At 33.5% G+C, this 21754-nt stretch overlaps 1 protein-coding gene and 1 pseudogene across 10 annotated transcripts in view; one reads left to right on the top strand and one right to left on the bottom strand.

The window, feature by feature from the left end:
* The window catches only part of LOC146994994 (uncharacterized), a 183782-nt gene that overhangs the window by 110141 nt on the left and 51887 nt on the right, over positions 1-21754 (top strand). For 9 of the 10 annotated variants that reach the window (XM_085825018.1, XM_085825010.1, XM_085825013.1 and 6 more), the window contains one exon: positions 1944-2081. In XM_085825018.1, the coding sequence (XP_085681144.1) occupies positions 1944-2081 (138 nt within the window). Of the gene's footprint in view, positions 1-1943; positions 2082-8207; positions 11223-21754 lie in introns of those variants that run through there. The other variant, XM_085825020.1, reaches the window with a different exon arrangement.
* Positions 17158-20699, bottom strand: LOC146994995 (uncharacterized; annotated as a pseudogene).

The raw sequence follows: 21754 nt of genomic DNA, 5'->3' as shown, positions 1-21754 counted from the left end.
TAAATACACCAAATGAATGAAATGTCTGTTCTTGCCGCCATTTCATTTTTGATTTTTTCCCATAACTTCTTTGCGTTCTTTTCATTCGCATGTTTTAACGCTTGTGGAGCTGTCATAGTTTGATTCATTATATTTCTTGCTATCGCGTTATTATCATCCCATATTTCCCAAGTTTTTATTTCATTTTCGAAATTAACATCATCCTTTTTATATGGTTTTGGTGGTTCATCAGCTTCTATCATACTTCTCCATATTTTTAAACTTTTTAATTCACTTTCAATTCTGTTGGCCCAAATAAAATAATTATCATCACTTAATTTTTCTGTATGACTCAAATTTATCATATTATATGCCGTATTTTCTGATTTATATTCACTAATTATAATACAAGTCTAATTTTTCTCTTAGAGAAATTGGCGATTTTGTTAAGCCTAAACAACATTAATGTTCTGAAAGTTATAATGAAACTCTCCGTCTTCCAGATACATTTTTAACTTATTCATTTTACAATTTACTATCAATGTTGCCAAAATATTAAAACTTAAAATTATGCTTTATAAACAAATACTATCATTTTTTCCCCTAAATCTTTGTAAACATCCTCATATTGATTTAAACTCTTACTAAGCTGCTATTGGAATCGAAGAGCTCGTTCAACATTTGCGTCATATTGCAAAAAATGATACCTAATTTTCTTCCCAATTCAAGTCCTACGCTGATGACTCTAGCTGTGAATGCAGCTGGTACGAATTGGTCTTCGTCATGTTTATTTGTTTCGGGAATCATGTTAACTCATCCTCATTTAGTTCTTCGTCAACCATTTTTTCTTCAATATGTGCTTGAGCTAAATCCTCAAAAACCTTCTCCTCCTATAGTTTGGGCCAATTTAGTGATCTGAGAATATTCATACTCTAATGGAAATCTATCATTCTCATCTTTAGCAGCATCCAGCCATATTGCTTTCTAGCATGTGTTGAGCATTGATTGTTTAATCTGAGTATATGACAGTCCAACACAATCTAAGATTGTAAATTTCTTCCAAGCCATCCATAAGTGTAAGAGATTCATCATTCTCCATTTTTTCTCAAATATACCCAAAGGTTTGTTTGATATACAATGTCATAAAAGTCGGAATTATTACTTGATTCAATGGCTGTAATAAGGAAGTTGTATTTTTTGGGTAAAAAGACAATTTCTATTTTTTGTGTTGTAAATCTTGAAGATGAATAGTCGCATTTTCAATTAAAAGAAGAGTCTTAAAAGGCAATCCCTTTTTACTTAAATAATTTTTGACATCTGGGACAAATATGTTTAGAAACCATTCATTGAACGTTATGGAAGTGACCTATGCTTCGAGATTGTAACACGAATCTTTGGCATTCGGTAGCATTACTAGATGAAGAGTCTGTGCTAGCAGCTAGATGAATATGCGTTTAGACTAACATGGGAACAATGGTTATACCTAAAAAGGGAGAAAATATATATTATAAATAATTCTGCATGAATTAAATGTTTTAAATTAGCTATATTGTGAATTTTTATTTAACTGAATTATATTCAAAAGTTAAAAAAATTAATCTATTGCTTTGTTATTAATATTATTAATCTGTTTCTTAATGTCTTAGTTTATTCATCAGTAGGAGACCAAATAACTTTAAAACATAATTATCTTGTATTTTTTCGAATGGCCATAGGCTAGTAAATGTGTTAAAGTAAAATAACATAAAAATTGCATTTCAAGACTATTGGCCCATTTGGGCTAATAAATTCATCTCTAATTTCTATGATGCTAACTATTTTCTTGATCCATTGAGTATTTCTGTAAGAAAAGAGTATGTATTAATGTTATTATAATTCATATTGTAGTTTTTACAATTGCTGAACAGTATTCTTTACAAATTCTTCTGTTTAAACGAATTATAATATAATACTGTGTAATTTAGGCCAGGCAGGATGTTAGACTCCCTGTCGTTTCAAAACCTGGTGGCGTAGGAGGTGATGTGAGGATCCAGAGGAGACACCACCGATGTCCCCTCGAGTTGGGACTGAGACACAAAATGTGCCTCCAAGGAGCGACCTGGGTAAAATTAATACTTTATTTTAACTTTTTCTTTTTGTACTTTTCATGAACAGCTTTCTTTTATAAGCTAAACGTTTGGAATAGTAATTTTTCCATCTTTTCTCAATAACAAACTCTTTTTAGAAAAGGCCTGGTTAATTTCAAATTGCGTTAATAGGGAATCTTTCATAAACTAGCAACAAGCATTCCAGAATTCCTTTGTTATTAAATTAATTTTGTCCCTTGTGCTGAGAAAGGACTATGATTTGACACAAGATGCTTCCTAACTGCATAAATAAGACATTTTTCTTAAATCCTTTATGAAAGTCTTTTTCTATTGAGTTGAATTGAATTTATGAATTTTTGTGGAATTTTTGCATGCTAAAAACAGACTTTTTTGTTTTACATGATGCTAAATTTGACTTTTGAGTGCCATTTTTTTTTAATACAGTTGCAAAATGTATTGCAACTGTATTCAGGGACTACTGTAGTTCTCTAGGAAAAACGATTTGTGGATTTAAATGAGCATCTGAGATGCTGCAATTTCTTCTTGGTCTATGATATCTAAAATAAATAAAATAACAGCATTGGAAATTTTTGCAGATTTTATGTCCTTCTAGGAAAGTGAATTTTTATATTATACTGATATATGACATGCTTTTATAAGATGGTAATGTTCTTTTCCATGTAAAGTCATTAAAAATGGGAATCTAAAATATTTTTTGTTTTATGGAAGAATTACTTTTTCCAATATCTACAATTAAAATAATTTTGCAGATTATTTTTCTTTGACTGAAACATGTTTACTATGGGTTGAGAAGTGAATAGAGTGTTTATATCAAACATTTAACTGTATAGAAGTTTGAAAGTGATTTCAAATATCAATACTGCTTATATTTCCTTTCAAAGAAAAACCTTTAGCTGTCCCCATTAAATTTTAAAATATTTGCCAGAAACAAGAATACTGCTTGCACTGATTAAGAAAAAGCAGAGCTTTTTGCCAACTCTCTCAAAAATCAGTTCAAGCCAAACGTTTTTCCAGCTAACAACCCTCTGGATCAAGAAATTACGAACTTCATGACTGATGGGATTTCCTCCCCAAAGAATATCACACTTTACCTCTCCACCTGAAGACCTCATGCAGCTCATTAAGCTAGATAAATTAATTACTAATATATTTCCACATATTTGCTTTAATTCCCACATCTAATGATGAACTTGCAAATCAGTCATTTGCCTGATCCATATGGCAAGCCGCCACTGCCTGTCACTTACGATATCTGATAAGAAAAATCAAACATTTATTTAAGAAATTAAAATTTTGTATTATTTCATGTTTCCATTAAAGTAGGGGTTTTCAACGTTTCACGCCTGAGAGCCACATGGATAAATTCATAAAGATCCGCGGGCCACGTGTCTGACAAAAAAATAGTGTAGTCTGAAAATTTATAAAAAAGGGAGCTTTGTTTTGTAAGACTATAACTCATTCTAGCCAAAGATATAGTGTTACAGATTTGCATATATATATATATATATATATATATATGACTTTTTGGAACCAAAACATCAAATGGAAATTGAATTAAAACGTTTTGAAACTTTTTTTTAACTATGAAAAAAAAAGCGTAAAGATGATTGTACGGAACGATGTTACAAAATGCATTTACAATAAAAAAAGAAAACAAATTACATTACTGGCGGGATATGGTAGATACTTTAGTTTTAAAGTAAAATTTCACGTTGTTTTTGCTTGATTAGAGCTTCAATATCTGGTTTAATCTGTCTTGCTGAGTTTCCTCCAAATGTCTGTTTGTCAGCCGTGTTCTTGTTTTCGATTTTAGGATTTTAATTTTACTACAGAGCTGTTCACATATGTAGGTACTGCCAAAGAAAGAAGACAAGAAGTGTGTATGTTTACGAATTCCCTGGATACTTGTCTTCGGTCACGTACTTCGAATAAAAATTAATTAGTGTAGGATTTTCAAGAAACTTGTGTTTTACTGCAGTCACACTCTAAATCTATAAATTCTAATTGAAGTTCAGGTGAAACACTTGCAACGTCTACTGAAAATGGTAAGGAGAACAATCTAATTTCATTTTTACGAAAATCACAAAATCTGCTTTTGAATTGAAATTTGAAATGCATTGTACATAATTATTTGTATTCCACGCTGTAGAGTTCTTTGCACACTCCACCAATTTTAGAAAAGTGAGTGGGATTCTTATTTAACTATTGACTTTCCCAGAGGATTAATTTTGTATTAAAAGCTTTTTACAATATAACAAAGATTATGAACAAGTAGATCTTTTAATTAAGACGCAATAAAACGTCGAACAAATATAGTAGACGATACTTTTACCCTGTTTGAAGGTAATAAAGATGATTTAAATAAAGTTCTTTCAACAATGAATTCCATTGATCCTGCTATTCAATTCACTTTTGAACTTGAGACTTGAAAATCTCTTCCGTTTCTCGACACTCTAGTCACGCAAAACACATCCATCTTCAGTACTACGGTTTACTGAAGCCTTCCACCTCACTTCAAATCATGTCATCCGACTAAACAAAAGTTAGCTTCATTTTATTCCTATGTTTTCCGGGCTCTTCAAGTTTGCTCCTCCAAACTATCCTTTGATGAAGAACTAAATTATTTAAAAGCGATAGCTATTGACAGGGGCTTTTCACCTAACATTATTAATGAAGCAGTTAAAAACTTCTCATCTCAACACACAAAAAAGCCCACTCTTGTTTTAGGAGATTATAAAAATTCCGTTGCCATTCCCTTCTTTCCATCAATTGGCTATAAGGTTGCACGTATTTTGCAGAAAATTGACTTTCGGGTCATTTATTCTCCGATCAATAAAATTCCGAGTTCTTTACTCAAGGATCCCATTCCGGATATGAATTCCTGGGGTATTTATAGGATTCCTTGCCAGTTTGGTTTAAATTACATCGCCCAAACTAAGAGAGCCTTAAAATTTCGCGTTAAAGAACATGAGGCATATGTTAGGAAAAAGGAAACACAGAAGTCTTCTGTTGCCCAACATTGTTGGTATGAAAATCACAATTTAAATGTTTCTGCTGCCAAAATTATTCAAAAAGCATCTTCCATTGGTGAACTGGATTTTCTAGAGGCATTTCACATTAAAAAAATCTTTCTGTTCTAGTTAATGACCCTGATTCCAATCCACTTGCCTTCAGCCTTTAAAGAAATTATGTTTTAGTTCTGGTTTCTTCAACAGATGGTGCCAGTAGCTTGTTTCTTGTCCTGGCTTTTCTTGTCTTATGTTTTCATTATATCTTATCTCGTTCATTTGCTCTTTTGCAGCTGAATATGATGGTTCGGTAAAACCATCGAAACTAGTCCTGCGATATTTGAAAATATAACGCTGATTTTCGTTGTTTGACTTCTAAATTAATATAGGTAGATCTTTTCCCTGTAAGCGGTAGTTCATATCATTGAGATGACCTGCAATGTCTGCAAGAAATGCAAAGTCTCTCAACCATATCTCATCACTGAACTCGTGAATAGAGTTTCCTTTAGATTCCATGAATTGTTGAATTTCGCTCTTCAAACAAAACAGACGCTGAAGCATCTTTCTTCAAGAGTGGACAAGATCAAACAAGAGTGGCCTCAACCAAGGTACTTCCACATAATACACAACATCACCATATTCAGCTTCCAAATCAATCAAGAACTGTTCAAATTACCTGTGATTAAGTCCTCTAGACCGAATGAAATTAACCACTTTTACAACAACACTCATCACATTGTTCAAAGTTTGAGAATAACTTCTTGCACAAATTTTCTTGAAGAATGATGCAGTGGAAAATCATCATAGTATTATTTCCACTAGCCTTCATATGAGATATGAGTAATGTTCTTAATTTCATTTTGTCTCCAGTCATAGATGTAGCACCATCCGTGGTTATAGCAGATATATTACCGAAGTCAACATTACATTTATCCAAAGTTTGTGTCAGACTGGAATATAAATCCATTCCTCGTATTGTACTTTTAAGTGCAACAACTCTGGCTTATTCCTCTACTATTGTGAAGTCTCTATCAACGCAACGAATAAAAATGGTTACTTGTGCAATATCTAAATTGTTGCATCTGTCGATTCATCTATCGCTACAGAATAAGACTCAAATTTTTTGCATTTACATTTTAATTTTCTGAATATATCTCTTGCGAGATCCTATATGCGCTTGGCTACTGTCACACCAGACAAGCTAATATTCGATATGACTCGAAAGCCAAAGTACATCAACTGCACTCTGAAGACATTCTTTTGAAATTCTCCATAAGAAAATGGTTTTCCACCCTTAGCAATTTTTCTGCTATTACGTAACTAACACGAACACTATTTTCATATTCTTTATTCGCTGTGGTGAAGAAAGACTGCTGAAAATTTAGTTTTGATTTTAATTCACTCACCTTATCACTTCGAAAATGACCTTCCAGTGCAGAATGTGTCTCACTGTGCTTAGTATCATATCTCTTAATGTTGTATTCCTTCATCACAGATACACTGCCGTTGCAAATAAGGCAAACTGCCTAAAATTCGTCATTTTCAGAAAATTTTACCTCAAATAATATGAGGCATGTCAATAAAATGTTTTAAATATCAAGAATAGGAGGGATTTTTTTTTACGAGAAAAAGCTGACAAGGCAAGTTTTCTTGAAATCAAAAATTCTTCAATGTTTCTTCAAATTCAAATGTGGGGCCACTAAAACACCTTCAGCGGGCTACGGGTTGAAGAACCCTACATTAAAGTAATGGCAGCAACATCGAGTTAATTTGCTGACTTGTTTGACATTTTATACATAAAACATTATAATAAATTCAGCGGCAATGATTAGACCCCATAAAATTTGAGTTACTTTCGAAGTTTGAGAAAATAATGAATTAATGTTCATTTCGATTGAAGTGGTTGCCATTTGTATGAGGTTTATTATGCTGAAAGCCAGCTTTGAACTGCGACCGCAATGGTTAAGTGTGGAGCCATATTTCTGTGACCCTTCACATGCGCATCGCGATTGCACTAATACCTGCTCTACTATTTCTTTGGTTATTTTAACGTTCATCTGGAATCTCTCCGCTTAGTTTTGTACAATAACTTATAGGAATAACTATTCATGCTCGATTCAAAACTGTTCGATAATTTTCTAAAATGTTTCAAAATTTATCTTTGTATGTCTGAAAACGGACGACATTCGCATTTTCAGACTTGTCTTTAACAGAGACGATTTCAACGAGGAATATCTTCTATACTTCAAAATCTCCTTATAAGTTGGCTGTGATTCGTATAATATATATGCGTTCCAATGCAAAACACAATGAAAGACCATATTAGTCTATGAAAGTCAATATTACGTAAAATGAAATAAAAAAATTACAGTATTCAGCGTTAGTAACAATTATTATGTCACTGGAAACTGCATATGTGTGCCGACAATAAAATAATCACCAGTATATGAGGCGAATGAAGAAATATGGTGAAGTGAAAAGTGGAAAAAAGGTTAAAAGCAGTAAGAAAAAAAATTCAAAGGTTTCAGATTTTAAATTAATTAAAAATTTAATTGCGTTAAATTACTTTTTTAACGTTTTCCTTATTTTTTAAATATCATGTTCTTTGTATTCAAACCATGAAACTCAGTTCAACAGCAATATCACAAAATAATTTTTAAATGAGTATATCTTTAGAAATTCCGATACAGAGTCTCGTGCCCTGGAGATAAAAATGTTTTTCTTTCGCACAGTGTTGCCACTACTTGCTTCAAATCGTTTAGTGTTTTGGTCAATAACACGTTGAAGTGTTTCTGAACAAGAAATTGATAATAAAACAAATTTCAAATTCAAACTAGGGCTTCCACATGCCCATATTCTATGGAAGATTACGTTATTCCAAATTTCAATGGCTTTAGGTTACGCTATTTTACAGTGCGAGGAATATACATACATTTATGCAGATTCTTCACTATTTAATTTCTTTAAATATAATATAGGGCGATAATATTGGGTGGGAACAATTTGAAAAGTGATTCGCCGTTTATAGTTTTTAACGCCAAATGCCCATGTACTTTAAGTTTACATTTCTCAGCTTTAAAATAATACTTTTATTCTATTTGGGTCTTTCAAGATGACGTATTTATCTGTTTTGGAAAATTTCAAGATGCAACATTATTTGACACATCTTTTCAAATCAAGAAAGTATCTCTGCCCTGAATGCTGTTGATGTGTAGTTGTAAAGAATATCCAGTTGCGTTGATAATATTGTATGATACTTCAGTATTCCTTTCTGCAATGGCAATGAAATTCAAGTACTTATTTAACGTTCAAAATTGCATTTCTTGTCAATTTTTTGTCAGCAGTGTATTATACAAGCAAATAAATATTTACTTAATTATATGTAGTTGAAGAAAGTCTGTCGAAGAGAAACCTTTATTTACAATGTATTGATTATACATTACGGTTGCAAGTAATGAGGTTTTCTATTCGTTCAATTTATATCTTTAAGACAAAAATATACCCACTGGCAAAATGATTTGTGTAACATAATATGTATATTATTTGATTACGACAAAGCATGCATGGGTTGTCTGCCTAAGGGGAAATGTCTTCTTGGAAGGAGTTTTAAGGGAAACTAGCTAGTATATTCCTTAAACAGTAGACAAATCATGAAAACGCCGATGCAATCAGCCCGTCTGTCTAGAATCGAGCTCAGGTCGAAGTACCAGTGTTCAGCATCATTATTGCACGGCTGCTCATAGGTCAATGTAGCTGGATAACACAACAACTCTGTTTTCACACCATCTATATATATAAAGAAGAAAATTTGTGCGTTTCTCACCAAACTTTCTACAATTGTTTTCTGGGTCTTGCAAAGGTCGACCACCACTTTTTTCCAAAATGAAGTAGCTAAAATCAGAGATATTAATTAAAAACTTGGGAAAATGATAATTTTCGCCCTAATATTTCCGAGTGGCAACCCTCTCGCAATCAAATCCTAGAGATTATTAATAAAAAATTTCTAAGTTTGACAATGAAATAAAAATAGAATTGCCAAACATTAAATACATTATTCCCGATTCCAAAAATCCGTGGTAAGCCATTTCGACTGGTCCCATCTTCTTTCGAATTTAATCAGCTGACATACTAATTAGAAACTCTGAAAGCGCTGATTTTCGCACACATTTTTCCGAGTGGCAACAGTCTCGAGCTTTGGAGATAAAAATGCTTTATTTCGAAGTGTTGCTACCGCTCGCTTTCAAATCATGGAGTTTTTTAATAAAAATTTGTAAGTTTTACAAAATCTATACATATAAAGAAGAATGTATGTTTGTTTGTTCATGTTATTAATTTCTGATGAATAAAGGTCAAGATTTTGCCACATTTAATCAACTAAAATTAATTATAGGTGAAATATTGAATGGAAATTAAGCTTTTAGGACTATTTGATAAGAAAAACAAAAATCATTCAAAACTGCGTGCCATTGTTGCTGATATAATGAAACAGAATTAGCTTATTTTTCTATCGAAAATTTTTATGTGGGTTCCATATCGCATCAGACTGAAAAATGTATGAATGTGAATTGTACTTTTTTTTATCGTTTTTAGAGAAGGATTATAGCGGTATTACAGATCTGTGCTGTTAGATGCATTGCTCTCAATCCAACTTGTACTTCCGCTAATCTCAAAATAAATTTGCAAGTTTTATTCTTTTGAAACTAGTTGAATTTTATCTGCAATCCACGTTTACATGGAAACTTTGAAAGAGAAATTAAAGGGCCTGTTTTATACCTTGATGCAGATATAAGGATACTGCACATAGCAGGTAATTCTCAGTAATCTGAAATACTTCCACAATGGATCTTTGAGAATTTTCCTAATTAAATACCAAAGGACCAACGATATAAATTTCCAAGCACCTACTATCTTAAATATCGTTTCATTCCACGCGCTTTACCAGCTCATATCAAGTGAGATGTAATTAGTACTTTGACACATACGTGATTATACTGAGTTTCTGCTGTTGAGTTCTAGAGCCAAGTGAACCTGAATAAGAGTTAGGGGGGGAAATGCTTAATGTTGTAACAATTCTGAGGAAACATTTATGTGGAACAAAATTTAAAAGAGTATAAACAAACATGACACTCAGAGAGCAACTCTAAATTATTATTAGGTCCCAGGCAAAATTTCTGTATATGGAACATGAGTCGTTTTCTTAGAAATGTTTCTACTGTTGGCTTTTTCGGAGGGAAGGAGAGTTTCGAGTTACTTGAGGGTTTTGGTTAGTTAAACGAGACAGTCCGAATTTCAATGTGCTACCTGTTATTAAATGATTTAGCTTAAAGAGCTATTTTGAGCTGTGATTTACATGGTTATTGGATGAATGCTTAAACTTTCTAAAAAATCTTTTTAGTATCATAATTATAATACCTGAGACATGTTGTTCTGTATAAAGGAAAAACGGTGACAGATATCAGCGATAGAAAACTAACAGCAAAGTGATTTGTTGAGGCACTTGTGTTGAAAGCGACCTCTGTTATTTATAAAAAGAATGATTATCCTATCTTAACGTTGAGCTTCTATTCAGAAAACTATGAGATTTCTTTTCTACCTTATTTTCTATTACGTGATATCAGATATTTAGAAGAGATCTGTTTGGCAAAATATACTTTAACAAAAAAAAAAATTTCTTCCATCAATCTCAATAGTGGCTTCTTTGGACCTTGCACGAAAGAGACTGAGTGGGCCGGACTTGTGTTCTTCACATCTCGGAAGAATATCATGTGATGTACCAACAATTTACGTTGTGTGGTATTAGCGTTTCATAATACAGCCAAACCCCAAAACACACGCCAAAATAATAGTAATACATATTTATCTTGTGAGTAAAATTGAGAAGACTTGGACTGTTGATGCTTTAAAAATGAATTAGGTATAAAAGATTAGGCATTAAAAATTGTTTGCTGTATTATTTTATAATTATTTATCTAGTTATTCGAATTTTTCAGTTTTTAGCATTTGAAATCATTTGTATACTTTGTTTCAGAAATTTCTTGCAAATATTTCTGAAGAAGTAAGGATTCTGAAACTGAATTAATTTCATGTAACGGTTATATTAAAAAACGAAAGATGATAAGAAGCAATACTTTTTTAATTTAATTAATTAACTGCTGGAAAACACAAACTGCAATCATTATTCCAGCTCCAATAAAAGTAAAATATAATTATCAAAATAAAATATTCTAGCAACGATAATAACGATAAGTCATATAAATAATTAAATATATAACTTCAACTCTTTGAACAAGATTTGTATGTGTGATTGTAATCTTATCCAAAGATTTGTAATTTTTGAATAAGATGTAAATTTTCAGAGGCCGGACTCATGTTAATTTTTAATGGTAATCAAAGTAATGTGAAAGTGGACTAAAAGGCAATAAAATTTTAAAATATCTCCCAAATCTGTATACAGGAGGACTGGACTGGTTCTGTTAATTGGCAAGAAAACTTGATCATGCTTTTATTGTCGCAGATAATTTAAATATAATTCTAAAAAAGCTTTCCTTCCATGCAAATGTTATTTCTTGCTTGGTGTTATTTATAACAAAAGTGCTTTTATTGGGTTACAAACTTTTCCATTTGTGCATTGTTTTGTTGTTAACATATGATATATGCACACCTTTCTTCTTGCTTGTTTATACTATGGATATAGCGCAACTTTTATAAATTATGACAGCAAATATTGTAAGAATGTAAAATAATAAAAGAAGTGTTATTTCAGCCCCCTCAAAAAAGGAAAATGCATACTTAGCAATATTTTACCCTTTATTAAACTTTACAACTCAGTACATCATACATAATTAGAATAATCATCCTACATAATTAGAACAGTCTTTGAGTTGTAAGCGTCTTATTAATAATGGAGGTAAACCCAGTTGAAAGGCATCTCTTTCTACATTCTGAAGTCTTTTCCTGATACTAATGTAACACAAGTTTTCCAGCGTATGACACTGCTTGGATTTATCATTTATATATATAAGCATCTTAATGCTTTCTTCATTTCCAGAGATTATCAAATTATTTCTCCAATTCTGTGTGCATAATTTAGCACCAGCAATTATAAGTAAATCCACAAATCTCTGGCTACCTCTTCTACATGCATAGAACAATGGGGTAAAACCATACTCATCACGCCTGTCGATTTCAGCTCCAGAAACGAGCAATTTTCGCACTAAAATTTCTTGTTTTTCGATAACTGCCAAGTGAAGAACAGTACTACCCAACCTAGTGGCATTAACGTCACATCCCCGTTCTATGAAGAGCGTAAATAAATCTGCATATGAATATTTTTCACTACCTGAATTTATTTCGTCGAAAGGCAGATCTGAATACAACAAACATCAATAATGTTGTTCCGATATCATCGGTGAGGTGAATCTGAAAAAAGAAAAAGTTTAGAACTTTGTAAAAGGGAAAATATTTTAATAATAAAAAAATTACAAAAGCATACAAAAATAATTGATAAACAATAAAGTCATAAAAATGTCTATTTTTCATCTGAAGAAAATCCACAGCTGTCAACAATGAAATCTCAAAAACTGGAGATTTTTGTAACGTGATTGAAAACCAGTAGAGTTAGCATCTATGAAAACCCTAAATATGAGCAATCTCTATGCAAGATATACAGAAAAATGTGGTTGAATATTTCCCCAACTGAATTAAATAAAAAAACAAGTGCATGTCCAGTAATTAACAATATGGATACAAAGCATTATTAGAAATTTCTTTTTGTCAAGAAAATAATGCATTTATTTATTAAAACACAGAATTTTTCTAACAAAACACCTAATAGTTGTAACATTTTTGACCCTTAAAAGAAATTTCACTGCTGAAAATGCAGCTGTGAAATGAATTGCTTAATTTCTAACTTAATTTGGACCTCACCATCGTTACTGAGATTTTCCAGGTACTTTTTTTTTCCCCTCGATTTTGTACTAAAATTGGAGGAAATTGTATATGTCTCAAATGAAGAATTTCAAAGTAAAGAAAAATGAAGTTAAAGAATGAGAGGGGCGTTCTAAAATACAATTTTGAAAAATAAAAATGATAATATAAAATTAAATTCAGTAGGTAGGCAAGCATATAATAAAAAAAAGACATGTAAATTTTATTATTATCCTCAGTATTGTAACATGAATGGCATTTCACATCAAGAACAAAATATTTTAACACTAGTATATGTGTCTGTCACAGCTCTGTTATTATATGATACATGCAAACAGTTAGAACTGGATAAACCATTTAGCAAAATAAGCATATTTTTAGGGCAACAAGGAAATGGTCATTAGGAACAAAACGTCGTTAGAAACTCGAGGAAAGGATGTACTTTTAAAGGAAAGGATGCAGTAAAACTGGCATAAAAAAAAATTTATGCCAGTTTTACTGTGGATTGAACCAAGACCAAGAAAGAAGAAATGGGGGGGGGGGAAGTAAATGTATATGAGGCTTAGTCTAAATCTGGGTCTACATATTTTATATATACAGTATGTATATATAAAATAATAATAATCTTCATAATATGCACATGGAAATGTAAATTTTAAAATTTAGTTTAATTAAATATTTATTTTATAAGGCAAATGGATAATTTTAAGAAAAAAATTGAAAATTATTTTGAGTTTTCTTTTTCTGTGTGACAAGTGAAATATCTGTTAAGAATCTATGATAATTATTTAGGAAGATCAAATTAGATTCAACATTTCAAACCTAACAATTTTTATTTCATCTTCATATCCAAACTACACACGTGCACCATCGCGCGCGTTCGACGACTGACTCTCTCCTTGAGAATCTTGGGATAGAATTTTGTGGTCTGTAATTATATGCTGCCATCTCTCAGCTGTTCTGGGGTTAAATTGGTATGATATTTTTTTAGACTTTTTCAAATAAGATAAACCACAACAAGAGTATCCCCCCAGTGAACAAGCGAAGTGAAAGAACGACAGTATTTACACATACATAGCATAAACAAAAGGGAATTGGGATGCTGGGTTGTGTCAGTTGCTGAAATCACTTACATACATGAAATTAAATAAAAGTAGAAAACAAAATAAAGTAATACAGGTTAAATCTAATTGACATGAATAAATGAAAATAAAGGTTTTTCAGCTCTGAAATTTGTAGAGAATAATTGTGATATGATGAACATTGAAAATCGAGTAACTCAACAGTAATTATGATCAAGTTAACCAATTTCTGTGATGAGTCTCTTGCTAAATTTCACAATTCATCCAGATTTTGTGGTTTTGGAATTGTTGACAGAGTTTCCAGTAGTATTTCCTGGGACTTTATTTTCATGCTCGTGAGGAATTTGTTGTATTTCATCATTATATATGAATGCAGGTTTCACTCTGTCTAGGGAAACATTGCTTTGCCTGACATTTATGGATATTTTTATAACTTTGTCGCTTCGACTTATGACTTTGTGGGGACCTGTATATGGTTGAGTGAGCGGTGGTGTTATTTTGTCCACACGAAGGAAAACATGTGTACACTTTTGCAATTCTGGGTGCACAAAGATTCTTGTTTGGTGATTTTGGTTGGGAAATGGCTTTAACTGCTGCATTTGTGCCTGGAGTTTCTGCACATACTCATAAGATGGAGTTGTATTTTGGGCACTTTGGGAAAATAAATCTGCTGGAAGTCTTAGTGAAGTTCCATACACAAGATCAGCACTTGATGCTTGTATGTCTGTTTTAACAGCAGCTCGAATGCCAAGGAGAACTGTTGGTAATGATTCAGTCCATCTTGGGTTTTCATGGGCTTTTAAAGAATTTTTCAAGACTCTGTGAAAACGTTCTACTAAGCCATTTGCTTGGGGATGAAAGGCTGTAGTACGAATTCTTCTTGTTCCCATAATTTGTGTGAGCTCACTGAACAGAGGTGACTCAAACTGGCGACCCTGATCTGTGGTGATGGTAGATGGGCATCCAAAGCGGGATATCCATCCTTCGAACAAGGCTCTGCATGCTGTTGCTGCTGTCATATCAGCGATGGGTATCACTTCAGGCCATCTGGTGAACCTGTCGATGATGGTGAGGCAGTACATTTTGCCCTCTGAAGGAGGCAAGGGTCCGATTAAATCCACATGCAGATGAGAAAATCGTGCGTCTGGTGTAGCAAATGTACCCAGAGGTGTTTTTGTGTGTTTGTGAACTTTGGATCGCTGGCATGCATCACAACTTTTTACCCAGTCTTTAATATTCTTTTTCATATTGGGCCAAACATAGCGAGCAGAAATTAATTTGCAAGATCCTGTTGTTCCTGGATGCGAGAGGTTCTGAAAATGGTCAAACACTATTTTACGAAAAGATGCTGGCACAATAGGTCTTGGAATTCCGGTTGATACATCACAGATGAGTTCTGTTGCTGACACTGGGCTGGGCATGGACTTTATTTCTAGTGAATGATTGCTGTTTTGCAGATTTTGTAAATCATCAGCTTTCTGAGCGTGACTAAAGGCTTCAAAATCAAGAAATGAGGAATTTGAGATGTTGTTTATCTCAATTCTGGATAATGCATCTGCAACGCTATTATTAACACCACTGGTATGACGAATGTCAGTGCTAAACTGAGAAATGAAATCAAGTCGACGCCATTGGCGCGGACTGCACTTCTCTGAATTTTGCTTAAAGGCGTAGATAAGAGGCTTTTGATCAGTGAAAATGATAAAGTTCCGACCTTCGAGCATGTGCCGGAATCTCTTCACCGCAGTGTAAATGGCCAATAGTTCTCGATCATAGGTGGAGAATTTTTGTTGACTGTTGGTGAGCTTAACAGAGAAGAATGCAATCGGTTCCCAGTTGGTTGTGTTGAGTTGCATCAAGGAACCATCAACTGCCAGGTCACTGGCATCAACCCAAACACTAAGTTTGGCTCCTGGAATTGGGTGACGAAGAAGAGTTGCGGTAGCTAGTGAATTTTTGGCATCTGTAAATGCCTGTTCGCTAGCCTCAGACCATTGAAGTGTTTCTTTGGGATCGTTTTGTTTAGGTTTTCTGCTCTTTTTATTATTTTTGATACCTTCTGAAAATTTATTTAAGGGTGCTAATATGTGTGCTGCTCTAGGAACGAAACGTCTATAGAAATTGAATAGACCTAAGAAGCGTCTTAATTGAATTATGGTAGTAGGTTTAGGAAAATTCAAAATACAGTCTACTCTATCTTTCAGGGGTTCTGTTCCTTCTTCAGATACTTTGACACCTAAGAAATTTATTGAGGAAACACCAAAAACACACTTAGAAGGTTTAAGGCTAAGGCCATAATTTTGCAATCTTTCAAAAAGTATTCTTAGATGCGAGATATGCTCTTCCTCAGATTTAGATGCTACTAATATATCGTCTACGAATGCATAAACAAATTTTAAATCTCGAGTAACTTCATCGATGAATCTTTGGAATGTGGCTGCAGCGTTACATAGGCCAAATTGCATGCGACAGCTTTCAAATAAGCCGAAGGGGGTGATTATAGCACTTTTGTGGATATCATCAGGATGTATAGGGATTTGATGATAGGCTTTAATTAAATCAAGGTACGAGAAAATTTTGCAGCCATGTAGTTCAGAAGTAAAATCTAAGATATTAGGAATGTTATAATTATCTTTTATTGTTTGTGCATTGAGGGCTCTGTAATCTCCTACAGGACGCCATTCCGTGCTGTCCTTTTTAGGGACCATATGCAAAGGTGATGCGTAGTTACTTTTTGAAGGACGAATGTGGCCTAATTCTATCATATTTTGGAATTCTTCTTTGGCGATTCGTAGGCGGTCTGGGGCAAGACGTCGTGCTTTAGCAGTGACGGGAGGTCCTGTGGTTTGGATGTGATGCACTACTGTGTGCTTAATTTCTTGGTCAGCACGGGGTGGTTTTGTGATTTCTGGAAATTTTAATAATAATTTATGGTATATACTGTCGCCAGATACTGTCTTTATTGAATGTATTGCACTAACTCGTAAACTGCATTTAGAGCCAAGATTAGTGTTACCGTCGATTAATCTTTTTGTGTGGAGGTTAGACATCAAGTTGAAATTATACAAAAAATCTGCACCAATAATAGGGGTTGAAACACTGCCGACAAGAAAGGTCCATCTGAATATGCGTCTTAAACCTAAGTCTAAGGAGAGATTTTGGCTAGTGTAGACGGAAATTGGTGTAGTGTTTGCTGCTGAAAGGGTCATTTGGATGCGATTTCGCCTTTGCAATGCTGTTGCTGGAATTATAGATACGTCAGAACCCGTGTCGATGAGGAAGTTGACATTTGTGCGCGCATCTCTAACAAAAAGGCGACGAGAATTGGAGGGCAAGGCTGTAGTCGCCGCTATGCCTCGCCTGGGCCGTTTTTTGAAAATTTACAGGGCGGGGTACACTTTATAGCTCTCTCACCAAATTTAAGGTGGTACCAACAGGTATCAAACTTGTTTTTATTTTGAGAGGGGCTGCGTTCTCTTTAGCCGCGATATTTATTCTGACTACGAGTGCGGCGACGATCACGCGAGATATTATCGATTCTTACGTGCAATTTTTTTATCTCTGCGAGTAAACGTTCTTCAATGGAATCTGAAATATTAGCAGAACAAATATTTGTGGCACTTACCGCTACAGGAGATGGTGATACATCGATGACACGATCCGCAACTTCCGCAGCTTTATCCAAGGTTAAAGGCGTGTTCGCTGCGAGTATCGACCTGTACGAAACTCGGGATATGCTGTAAAAACAGTTAGCATTAGTTCATCGGAAATGCTGTATGACTCAGCGCGTCGTCGCATTATGCGTAAGAGTTCACTTGGCCGGCGATCTCCCAACTGTTCGCCGCCGAGGAGTTTTTTCATTTCTTGATGCGTCGATTCTCCGCACCGCTTGATTAGCTCAGTTTTAATGTGATTGTAAGGATCCGTGGAGTTGGGGGCTTTGATTACATCTCTCACAATTGATGCGGCTTCGGCGGGCAGGTGCGAAACAATGTAATTATACTTCGTGCGAGACTCCGATATCGCTTTCGGTGTTCCCAATTCAAATGTTGCTTCGCACATAGTGAACCATAGTGAAGGATCGGCGAAGTTGTACACAGGTATCTTTACTGCTCCGATTATTGCTGTTCCTTCAGTCATTTCCAGTCACGTGGCTAAGTCCCAAGTAATATGTAAAAAAAAAAGAGAATTTTTTTTTTTTTTTTTCCGTGCAAATATTAGTTTAAAACAATAACGCTTGGTTGCTGCAAGGCCGGGTCACCATTGTTAAGAATCTATGATAATTATTTAGGAAGATCAAATTAGATTCAACATTTCAAACTTAACAATTTTTATTTCATCTTCACCTCCAAACTACACACGTGCACCATCGCGCGCGTTCGACGACTGACTCTCTCCTTGAGAATCTTGGGATAGAATTTTGTGGTCTGTAATCATGTGCTGCCATCTCTCGGCTGTTCTGGGGTTAAATTGGTATGATATTTTTTTAGACTTTTCCAAATAAGATAAACCACAACATATCTAAAAGAAGTTACTTCATCCTTATACCAAGCATTTTAGGCCACTTTCTGTGGCACATGTTTGCATGATTCCTGAGTTTTGCAGAATTACATAGTTGTTGTAAAGAAAATAAACAAATCATTTAAAAAACAGTGCAATGAATGCAGTAATGTATGAATGGCAACATGTCTTTTGACCAGGTCTGGCACTAGTAGGAATTTATTCACTCAGTGGCTAAATATATTATGCAAATCAGATCATATTCACACTACATACCTAGGAAAGGAAAAAAGTTAATTCCCTTCCAGTCCTACTATTATTTTTTGTAATAAAATATTATAATTGTGTAACCAGTTTTTCATAAATTTCAGATTCACATGCTTCACTAAACCATCTAAAAGACCGAGACAAAATTATTGTCATTCAAAATACAGACAAAATTATGTTTAAACTCCCCCCCCCCCAATTCACCAGAACTAATACTAAGTTCTGATTTCTTTGCAACAGAACGCTTTTAATTCTGTGTAGGAAATCTTTGCCTTTCTTTTAAAACACTGACAAAATTTATAAAAAAATACCTTTCTGTCAAATTTTTTAAGTCTGGTTTAACCCTTTGCGACACGCATATTTAAAATATATTTTAATCTTTAAAAAAATGCCTTAGAATAAGTCAGATGGACTTACTTAAGTGCCTTTAAGGCTTGAAAAAAATTCTGCGCTTTTATTTTTTACGGTGGAAGGTGGGATACCATTTGTCCCACCATGCAACTAGCACATGTCTTATAGCATATTGGTGTATAGCAGGGAAAAAAAATTATATGTGGAATGAATAAACAAAATAAAGCGTGCATTCTAAAATATTCATAATAAACACACTAAAATGCATTTTGTACTTATTGCATATATGCATGACTTGTAAAATTTTGCATATGCACATTTTGCATGTAGTATATATTTAATATTTTTAAATTTTAGGAACAAAAGAAAATATTTTCTTGAATATTATTTTAAGATTAAAATTTGATACTCGTACATATGATACTAAATAAAATATTAAAATTGGCACTTGATTCAAAAACATTTATATATGACTAAAATTGAAAAAAAAGTCACTTTCATGAAACTTTGAAAAACATGTTATTTCATTCTTTTGTAAGCATAGAGGCACTTCACATGTTTCACACATGCAAAATGTTCGTCGTTATTCTTTCGATATGCTGCAATATGCACATCTTCTCCTGCTCGTTCTCTTTGGCGTTTTACTTACATTTTTTAGTGTCTTTTCTGGTTGTACGAACGGGTTTTTAGTTTTATTTGAACTGGGGATTTCAGTTTTCTTTTCAGCTCTTTCTTGCCTGCAAGTGCCATTAGACCTTCTGTAACTGAGAGAAGAAAACCTTTCATTGTTTTTACATCATGATCAGGTTCGCGAACAAACTTGAATAAATGTGTTTACTATACTCGCATCTAAAAAGTAAAAAAAAAAAAAAAAATCATGTGCCACCATTTCTTGCTTTTGCGGTCTATTTCATATAGTCCTTTCAGTTGATCAATCAGTCGACATATCCCATATTCTTATTGTATGAAATAATGCTGTTTGGGCACAGTACTTTTTTTTTTTTTTTTTTTGTCTTTCCATCTCGTTCCTTTCTATTAATTTCTTTCATTTCAGTTGCCTTTTCCAGGCAAGACAGGATAGAAACGGATCTTTTATCCTTCCATTTTATGCAATAAATTGAATCATCGCTAACTGAAAAGTCTATATATCCTCTTGACATAAATTTGTGGGTAGATACTTCCGATTCATATTTACAGTGCCACATGCATAGATGCATCTGTGTCTTTAAAAAGCGAAACAAATTATGACTACTTCCCTTTCTTCTTCAGCAATAACTTCAACCTCAGTTATTCTCTCCTGGATTTCAATTTCATCTGAATCAGAAACTGACATCTGAAGCATTTGAGTCGCAATCAGATGGCAATTCAGCAAAAAGATCCAAAGCTTCCTGAGTTGTTAATTTTTTCCTAGACATTTTAGCACATCAGAGCATACAACGGATGTAAAAGCGCGCGCAATCACGAAAAAAGTAGATGCAAAAAAGAAAAAAAAATAATCGTGAGTGCTGCCATCTATTGAGCGGAAATTCAAGTGTGTGGTGGGACAAATTTTAACCCACTTATTTCAACTGCAAAATTAATGTTATAAAATATTGAATACAATTAAGATTTTTGAAAATAAAGTACTTTTGAATATTAAAAAGTATCATACATATCATAAACTGTATACCAAAATTTTTAAAATATTGAAAAATGCGAGATACAGGGATATCACTCTTGTGATCCTATTTTGAATATTTTTTGCTTATAAACTTAAGCCCTGGTATAGTAGTAACATCTACTGAGAAAAATAATAACTAAAATAGATTATTTTTAAAAGATTAGAAAATTTCTAACGGAAATTGCTAACTGAGAAAATAAATATTAATTAGGTGGGGCATATATTGACCCACCATGCCGCAAAGGGTTAAGTAATTTATTATGCATGAATTGCATTCTTATATAATTTTTTAATATTATAAAAGCTAATATAATATAGTACAGTCAAAAGTCGTTAATTCGGACACCCGTAATCCGGAATGATCTATAATCCGGACCTCAAAGCTACAAACTTTCTGCGCATGCGTCGTGTTGACGCATGCGCGTAAGACCTTTACGGCTGCGAATTTGCGTGTGCGCGTGCCCAAAATACGTTTACAAATGCGCGTTTAATGTATAACGGACGGGATAAGCTAAGCTAAAATTATCTAATTATCTATTTTAGTTAATGTTGCAGATTGCGTTGTTCCTTAATCTTCGAATTGGAGCAATTTTATAAAAGTAAGCTTGAACTTTCGATTATGTCAAACATAATTTCTGATATATATTTACTAATATGTAAAGGATATACAAAGGGAAAGTATCTTTCGGAGTCCATTAAACAAAAAGTGGAATTGCTGCAAAAAATGGATAAAGGATTTGTTTATCTAACCATTCAGAAATCTGTTTATCAATTTCACGCTGCTCTGCGTGTGTGTGTGGGGGGGGGGAACGTGGCATATCCTTTGGATAAAGGCATATCCTTCTTTTATCTAAACTTTAACGTTTGTTTACC

Source organism: Stegodyphus dumicola, chromosome 10 (assembly GCF_044657685.1).
Source record: "Stegodyphus dumicola isolate Sdum_Otavi_A_Nest chromosome 10, ASM4465768v1".
In the NCBI taxonomy this organism is placed as follows: Eukaryota; Metazoa; Arthropoda; class Arachnida; order Araneae; family Eresidae; genus Stegodyphus; species Stegodyphus dumicola.
This window is presented reverse-complemented; position numbering and strand designations above follow the sequence as displayed.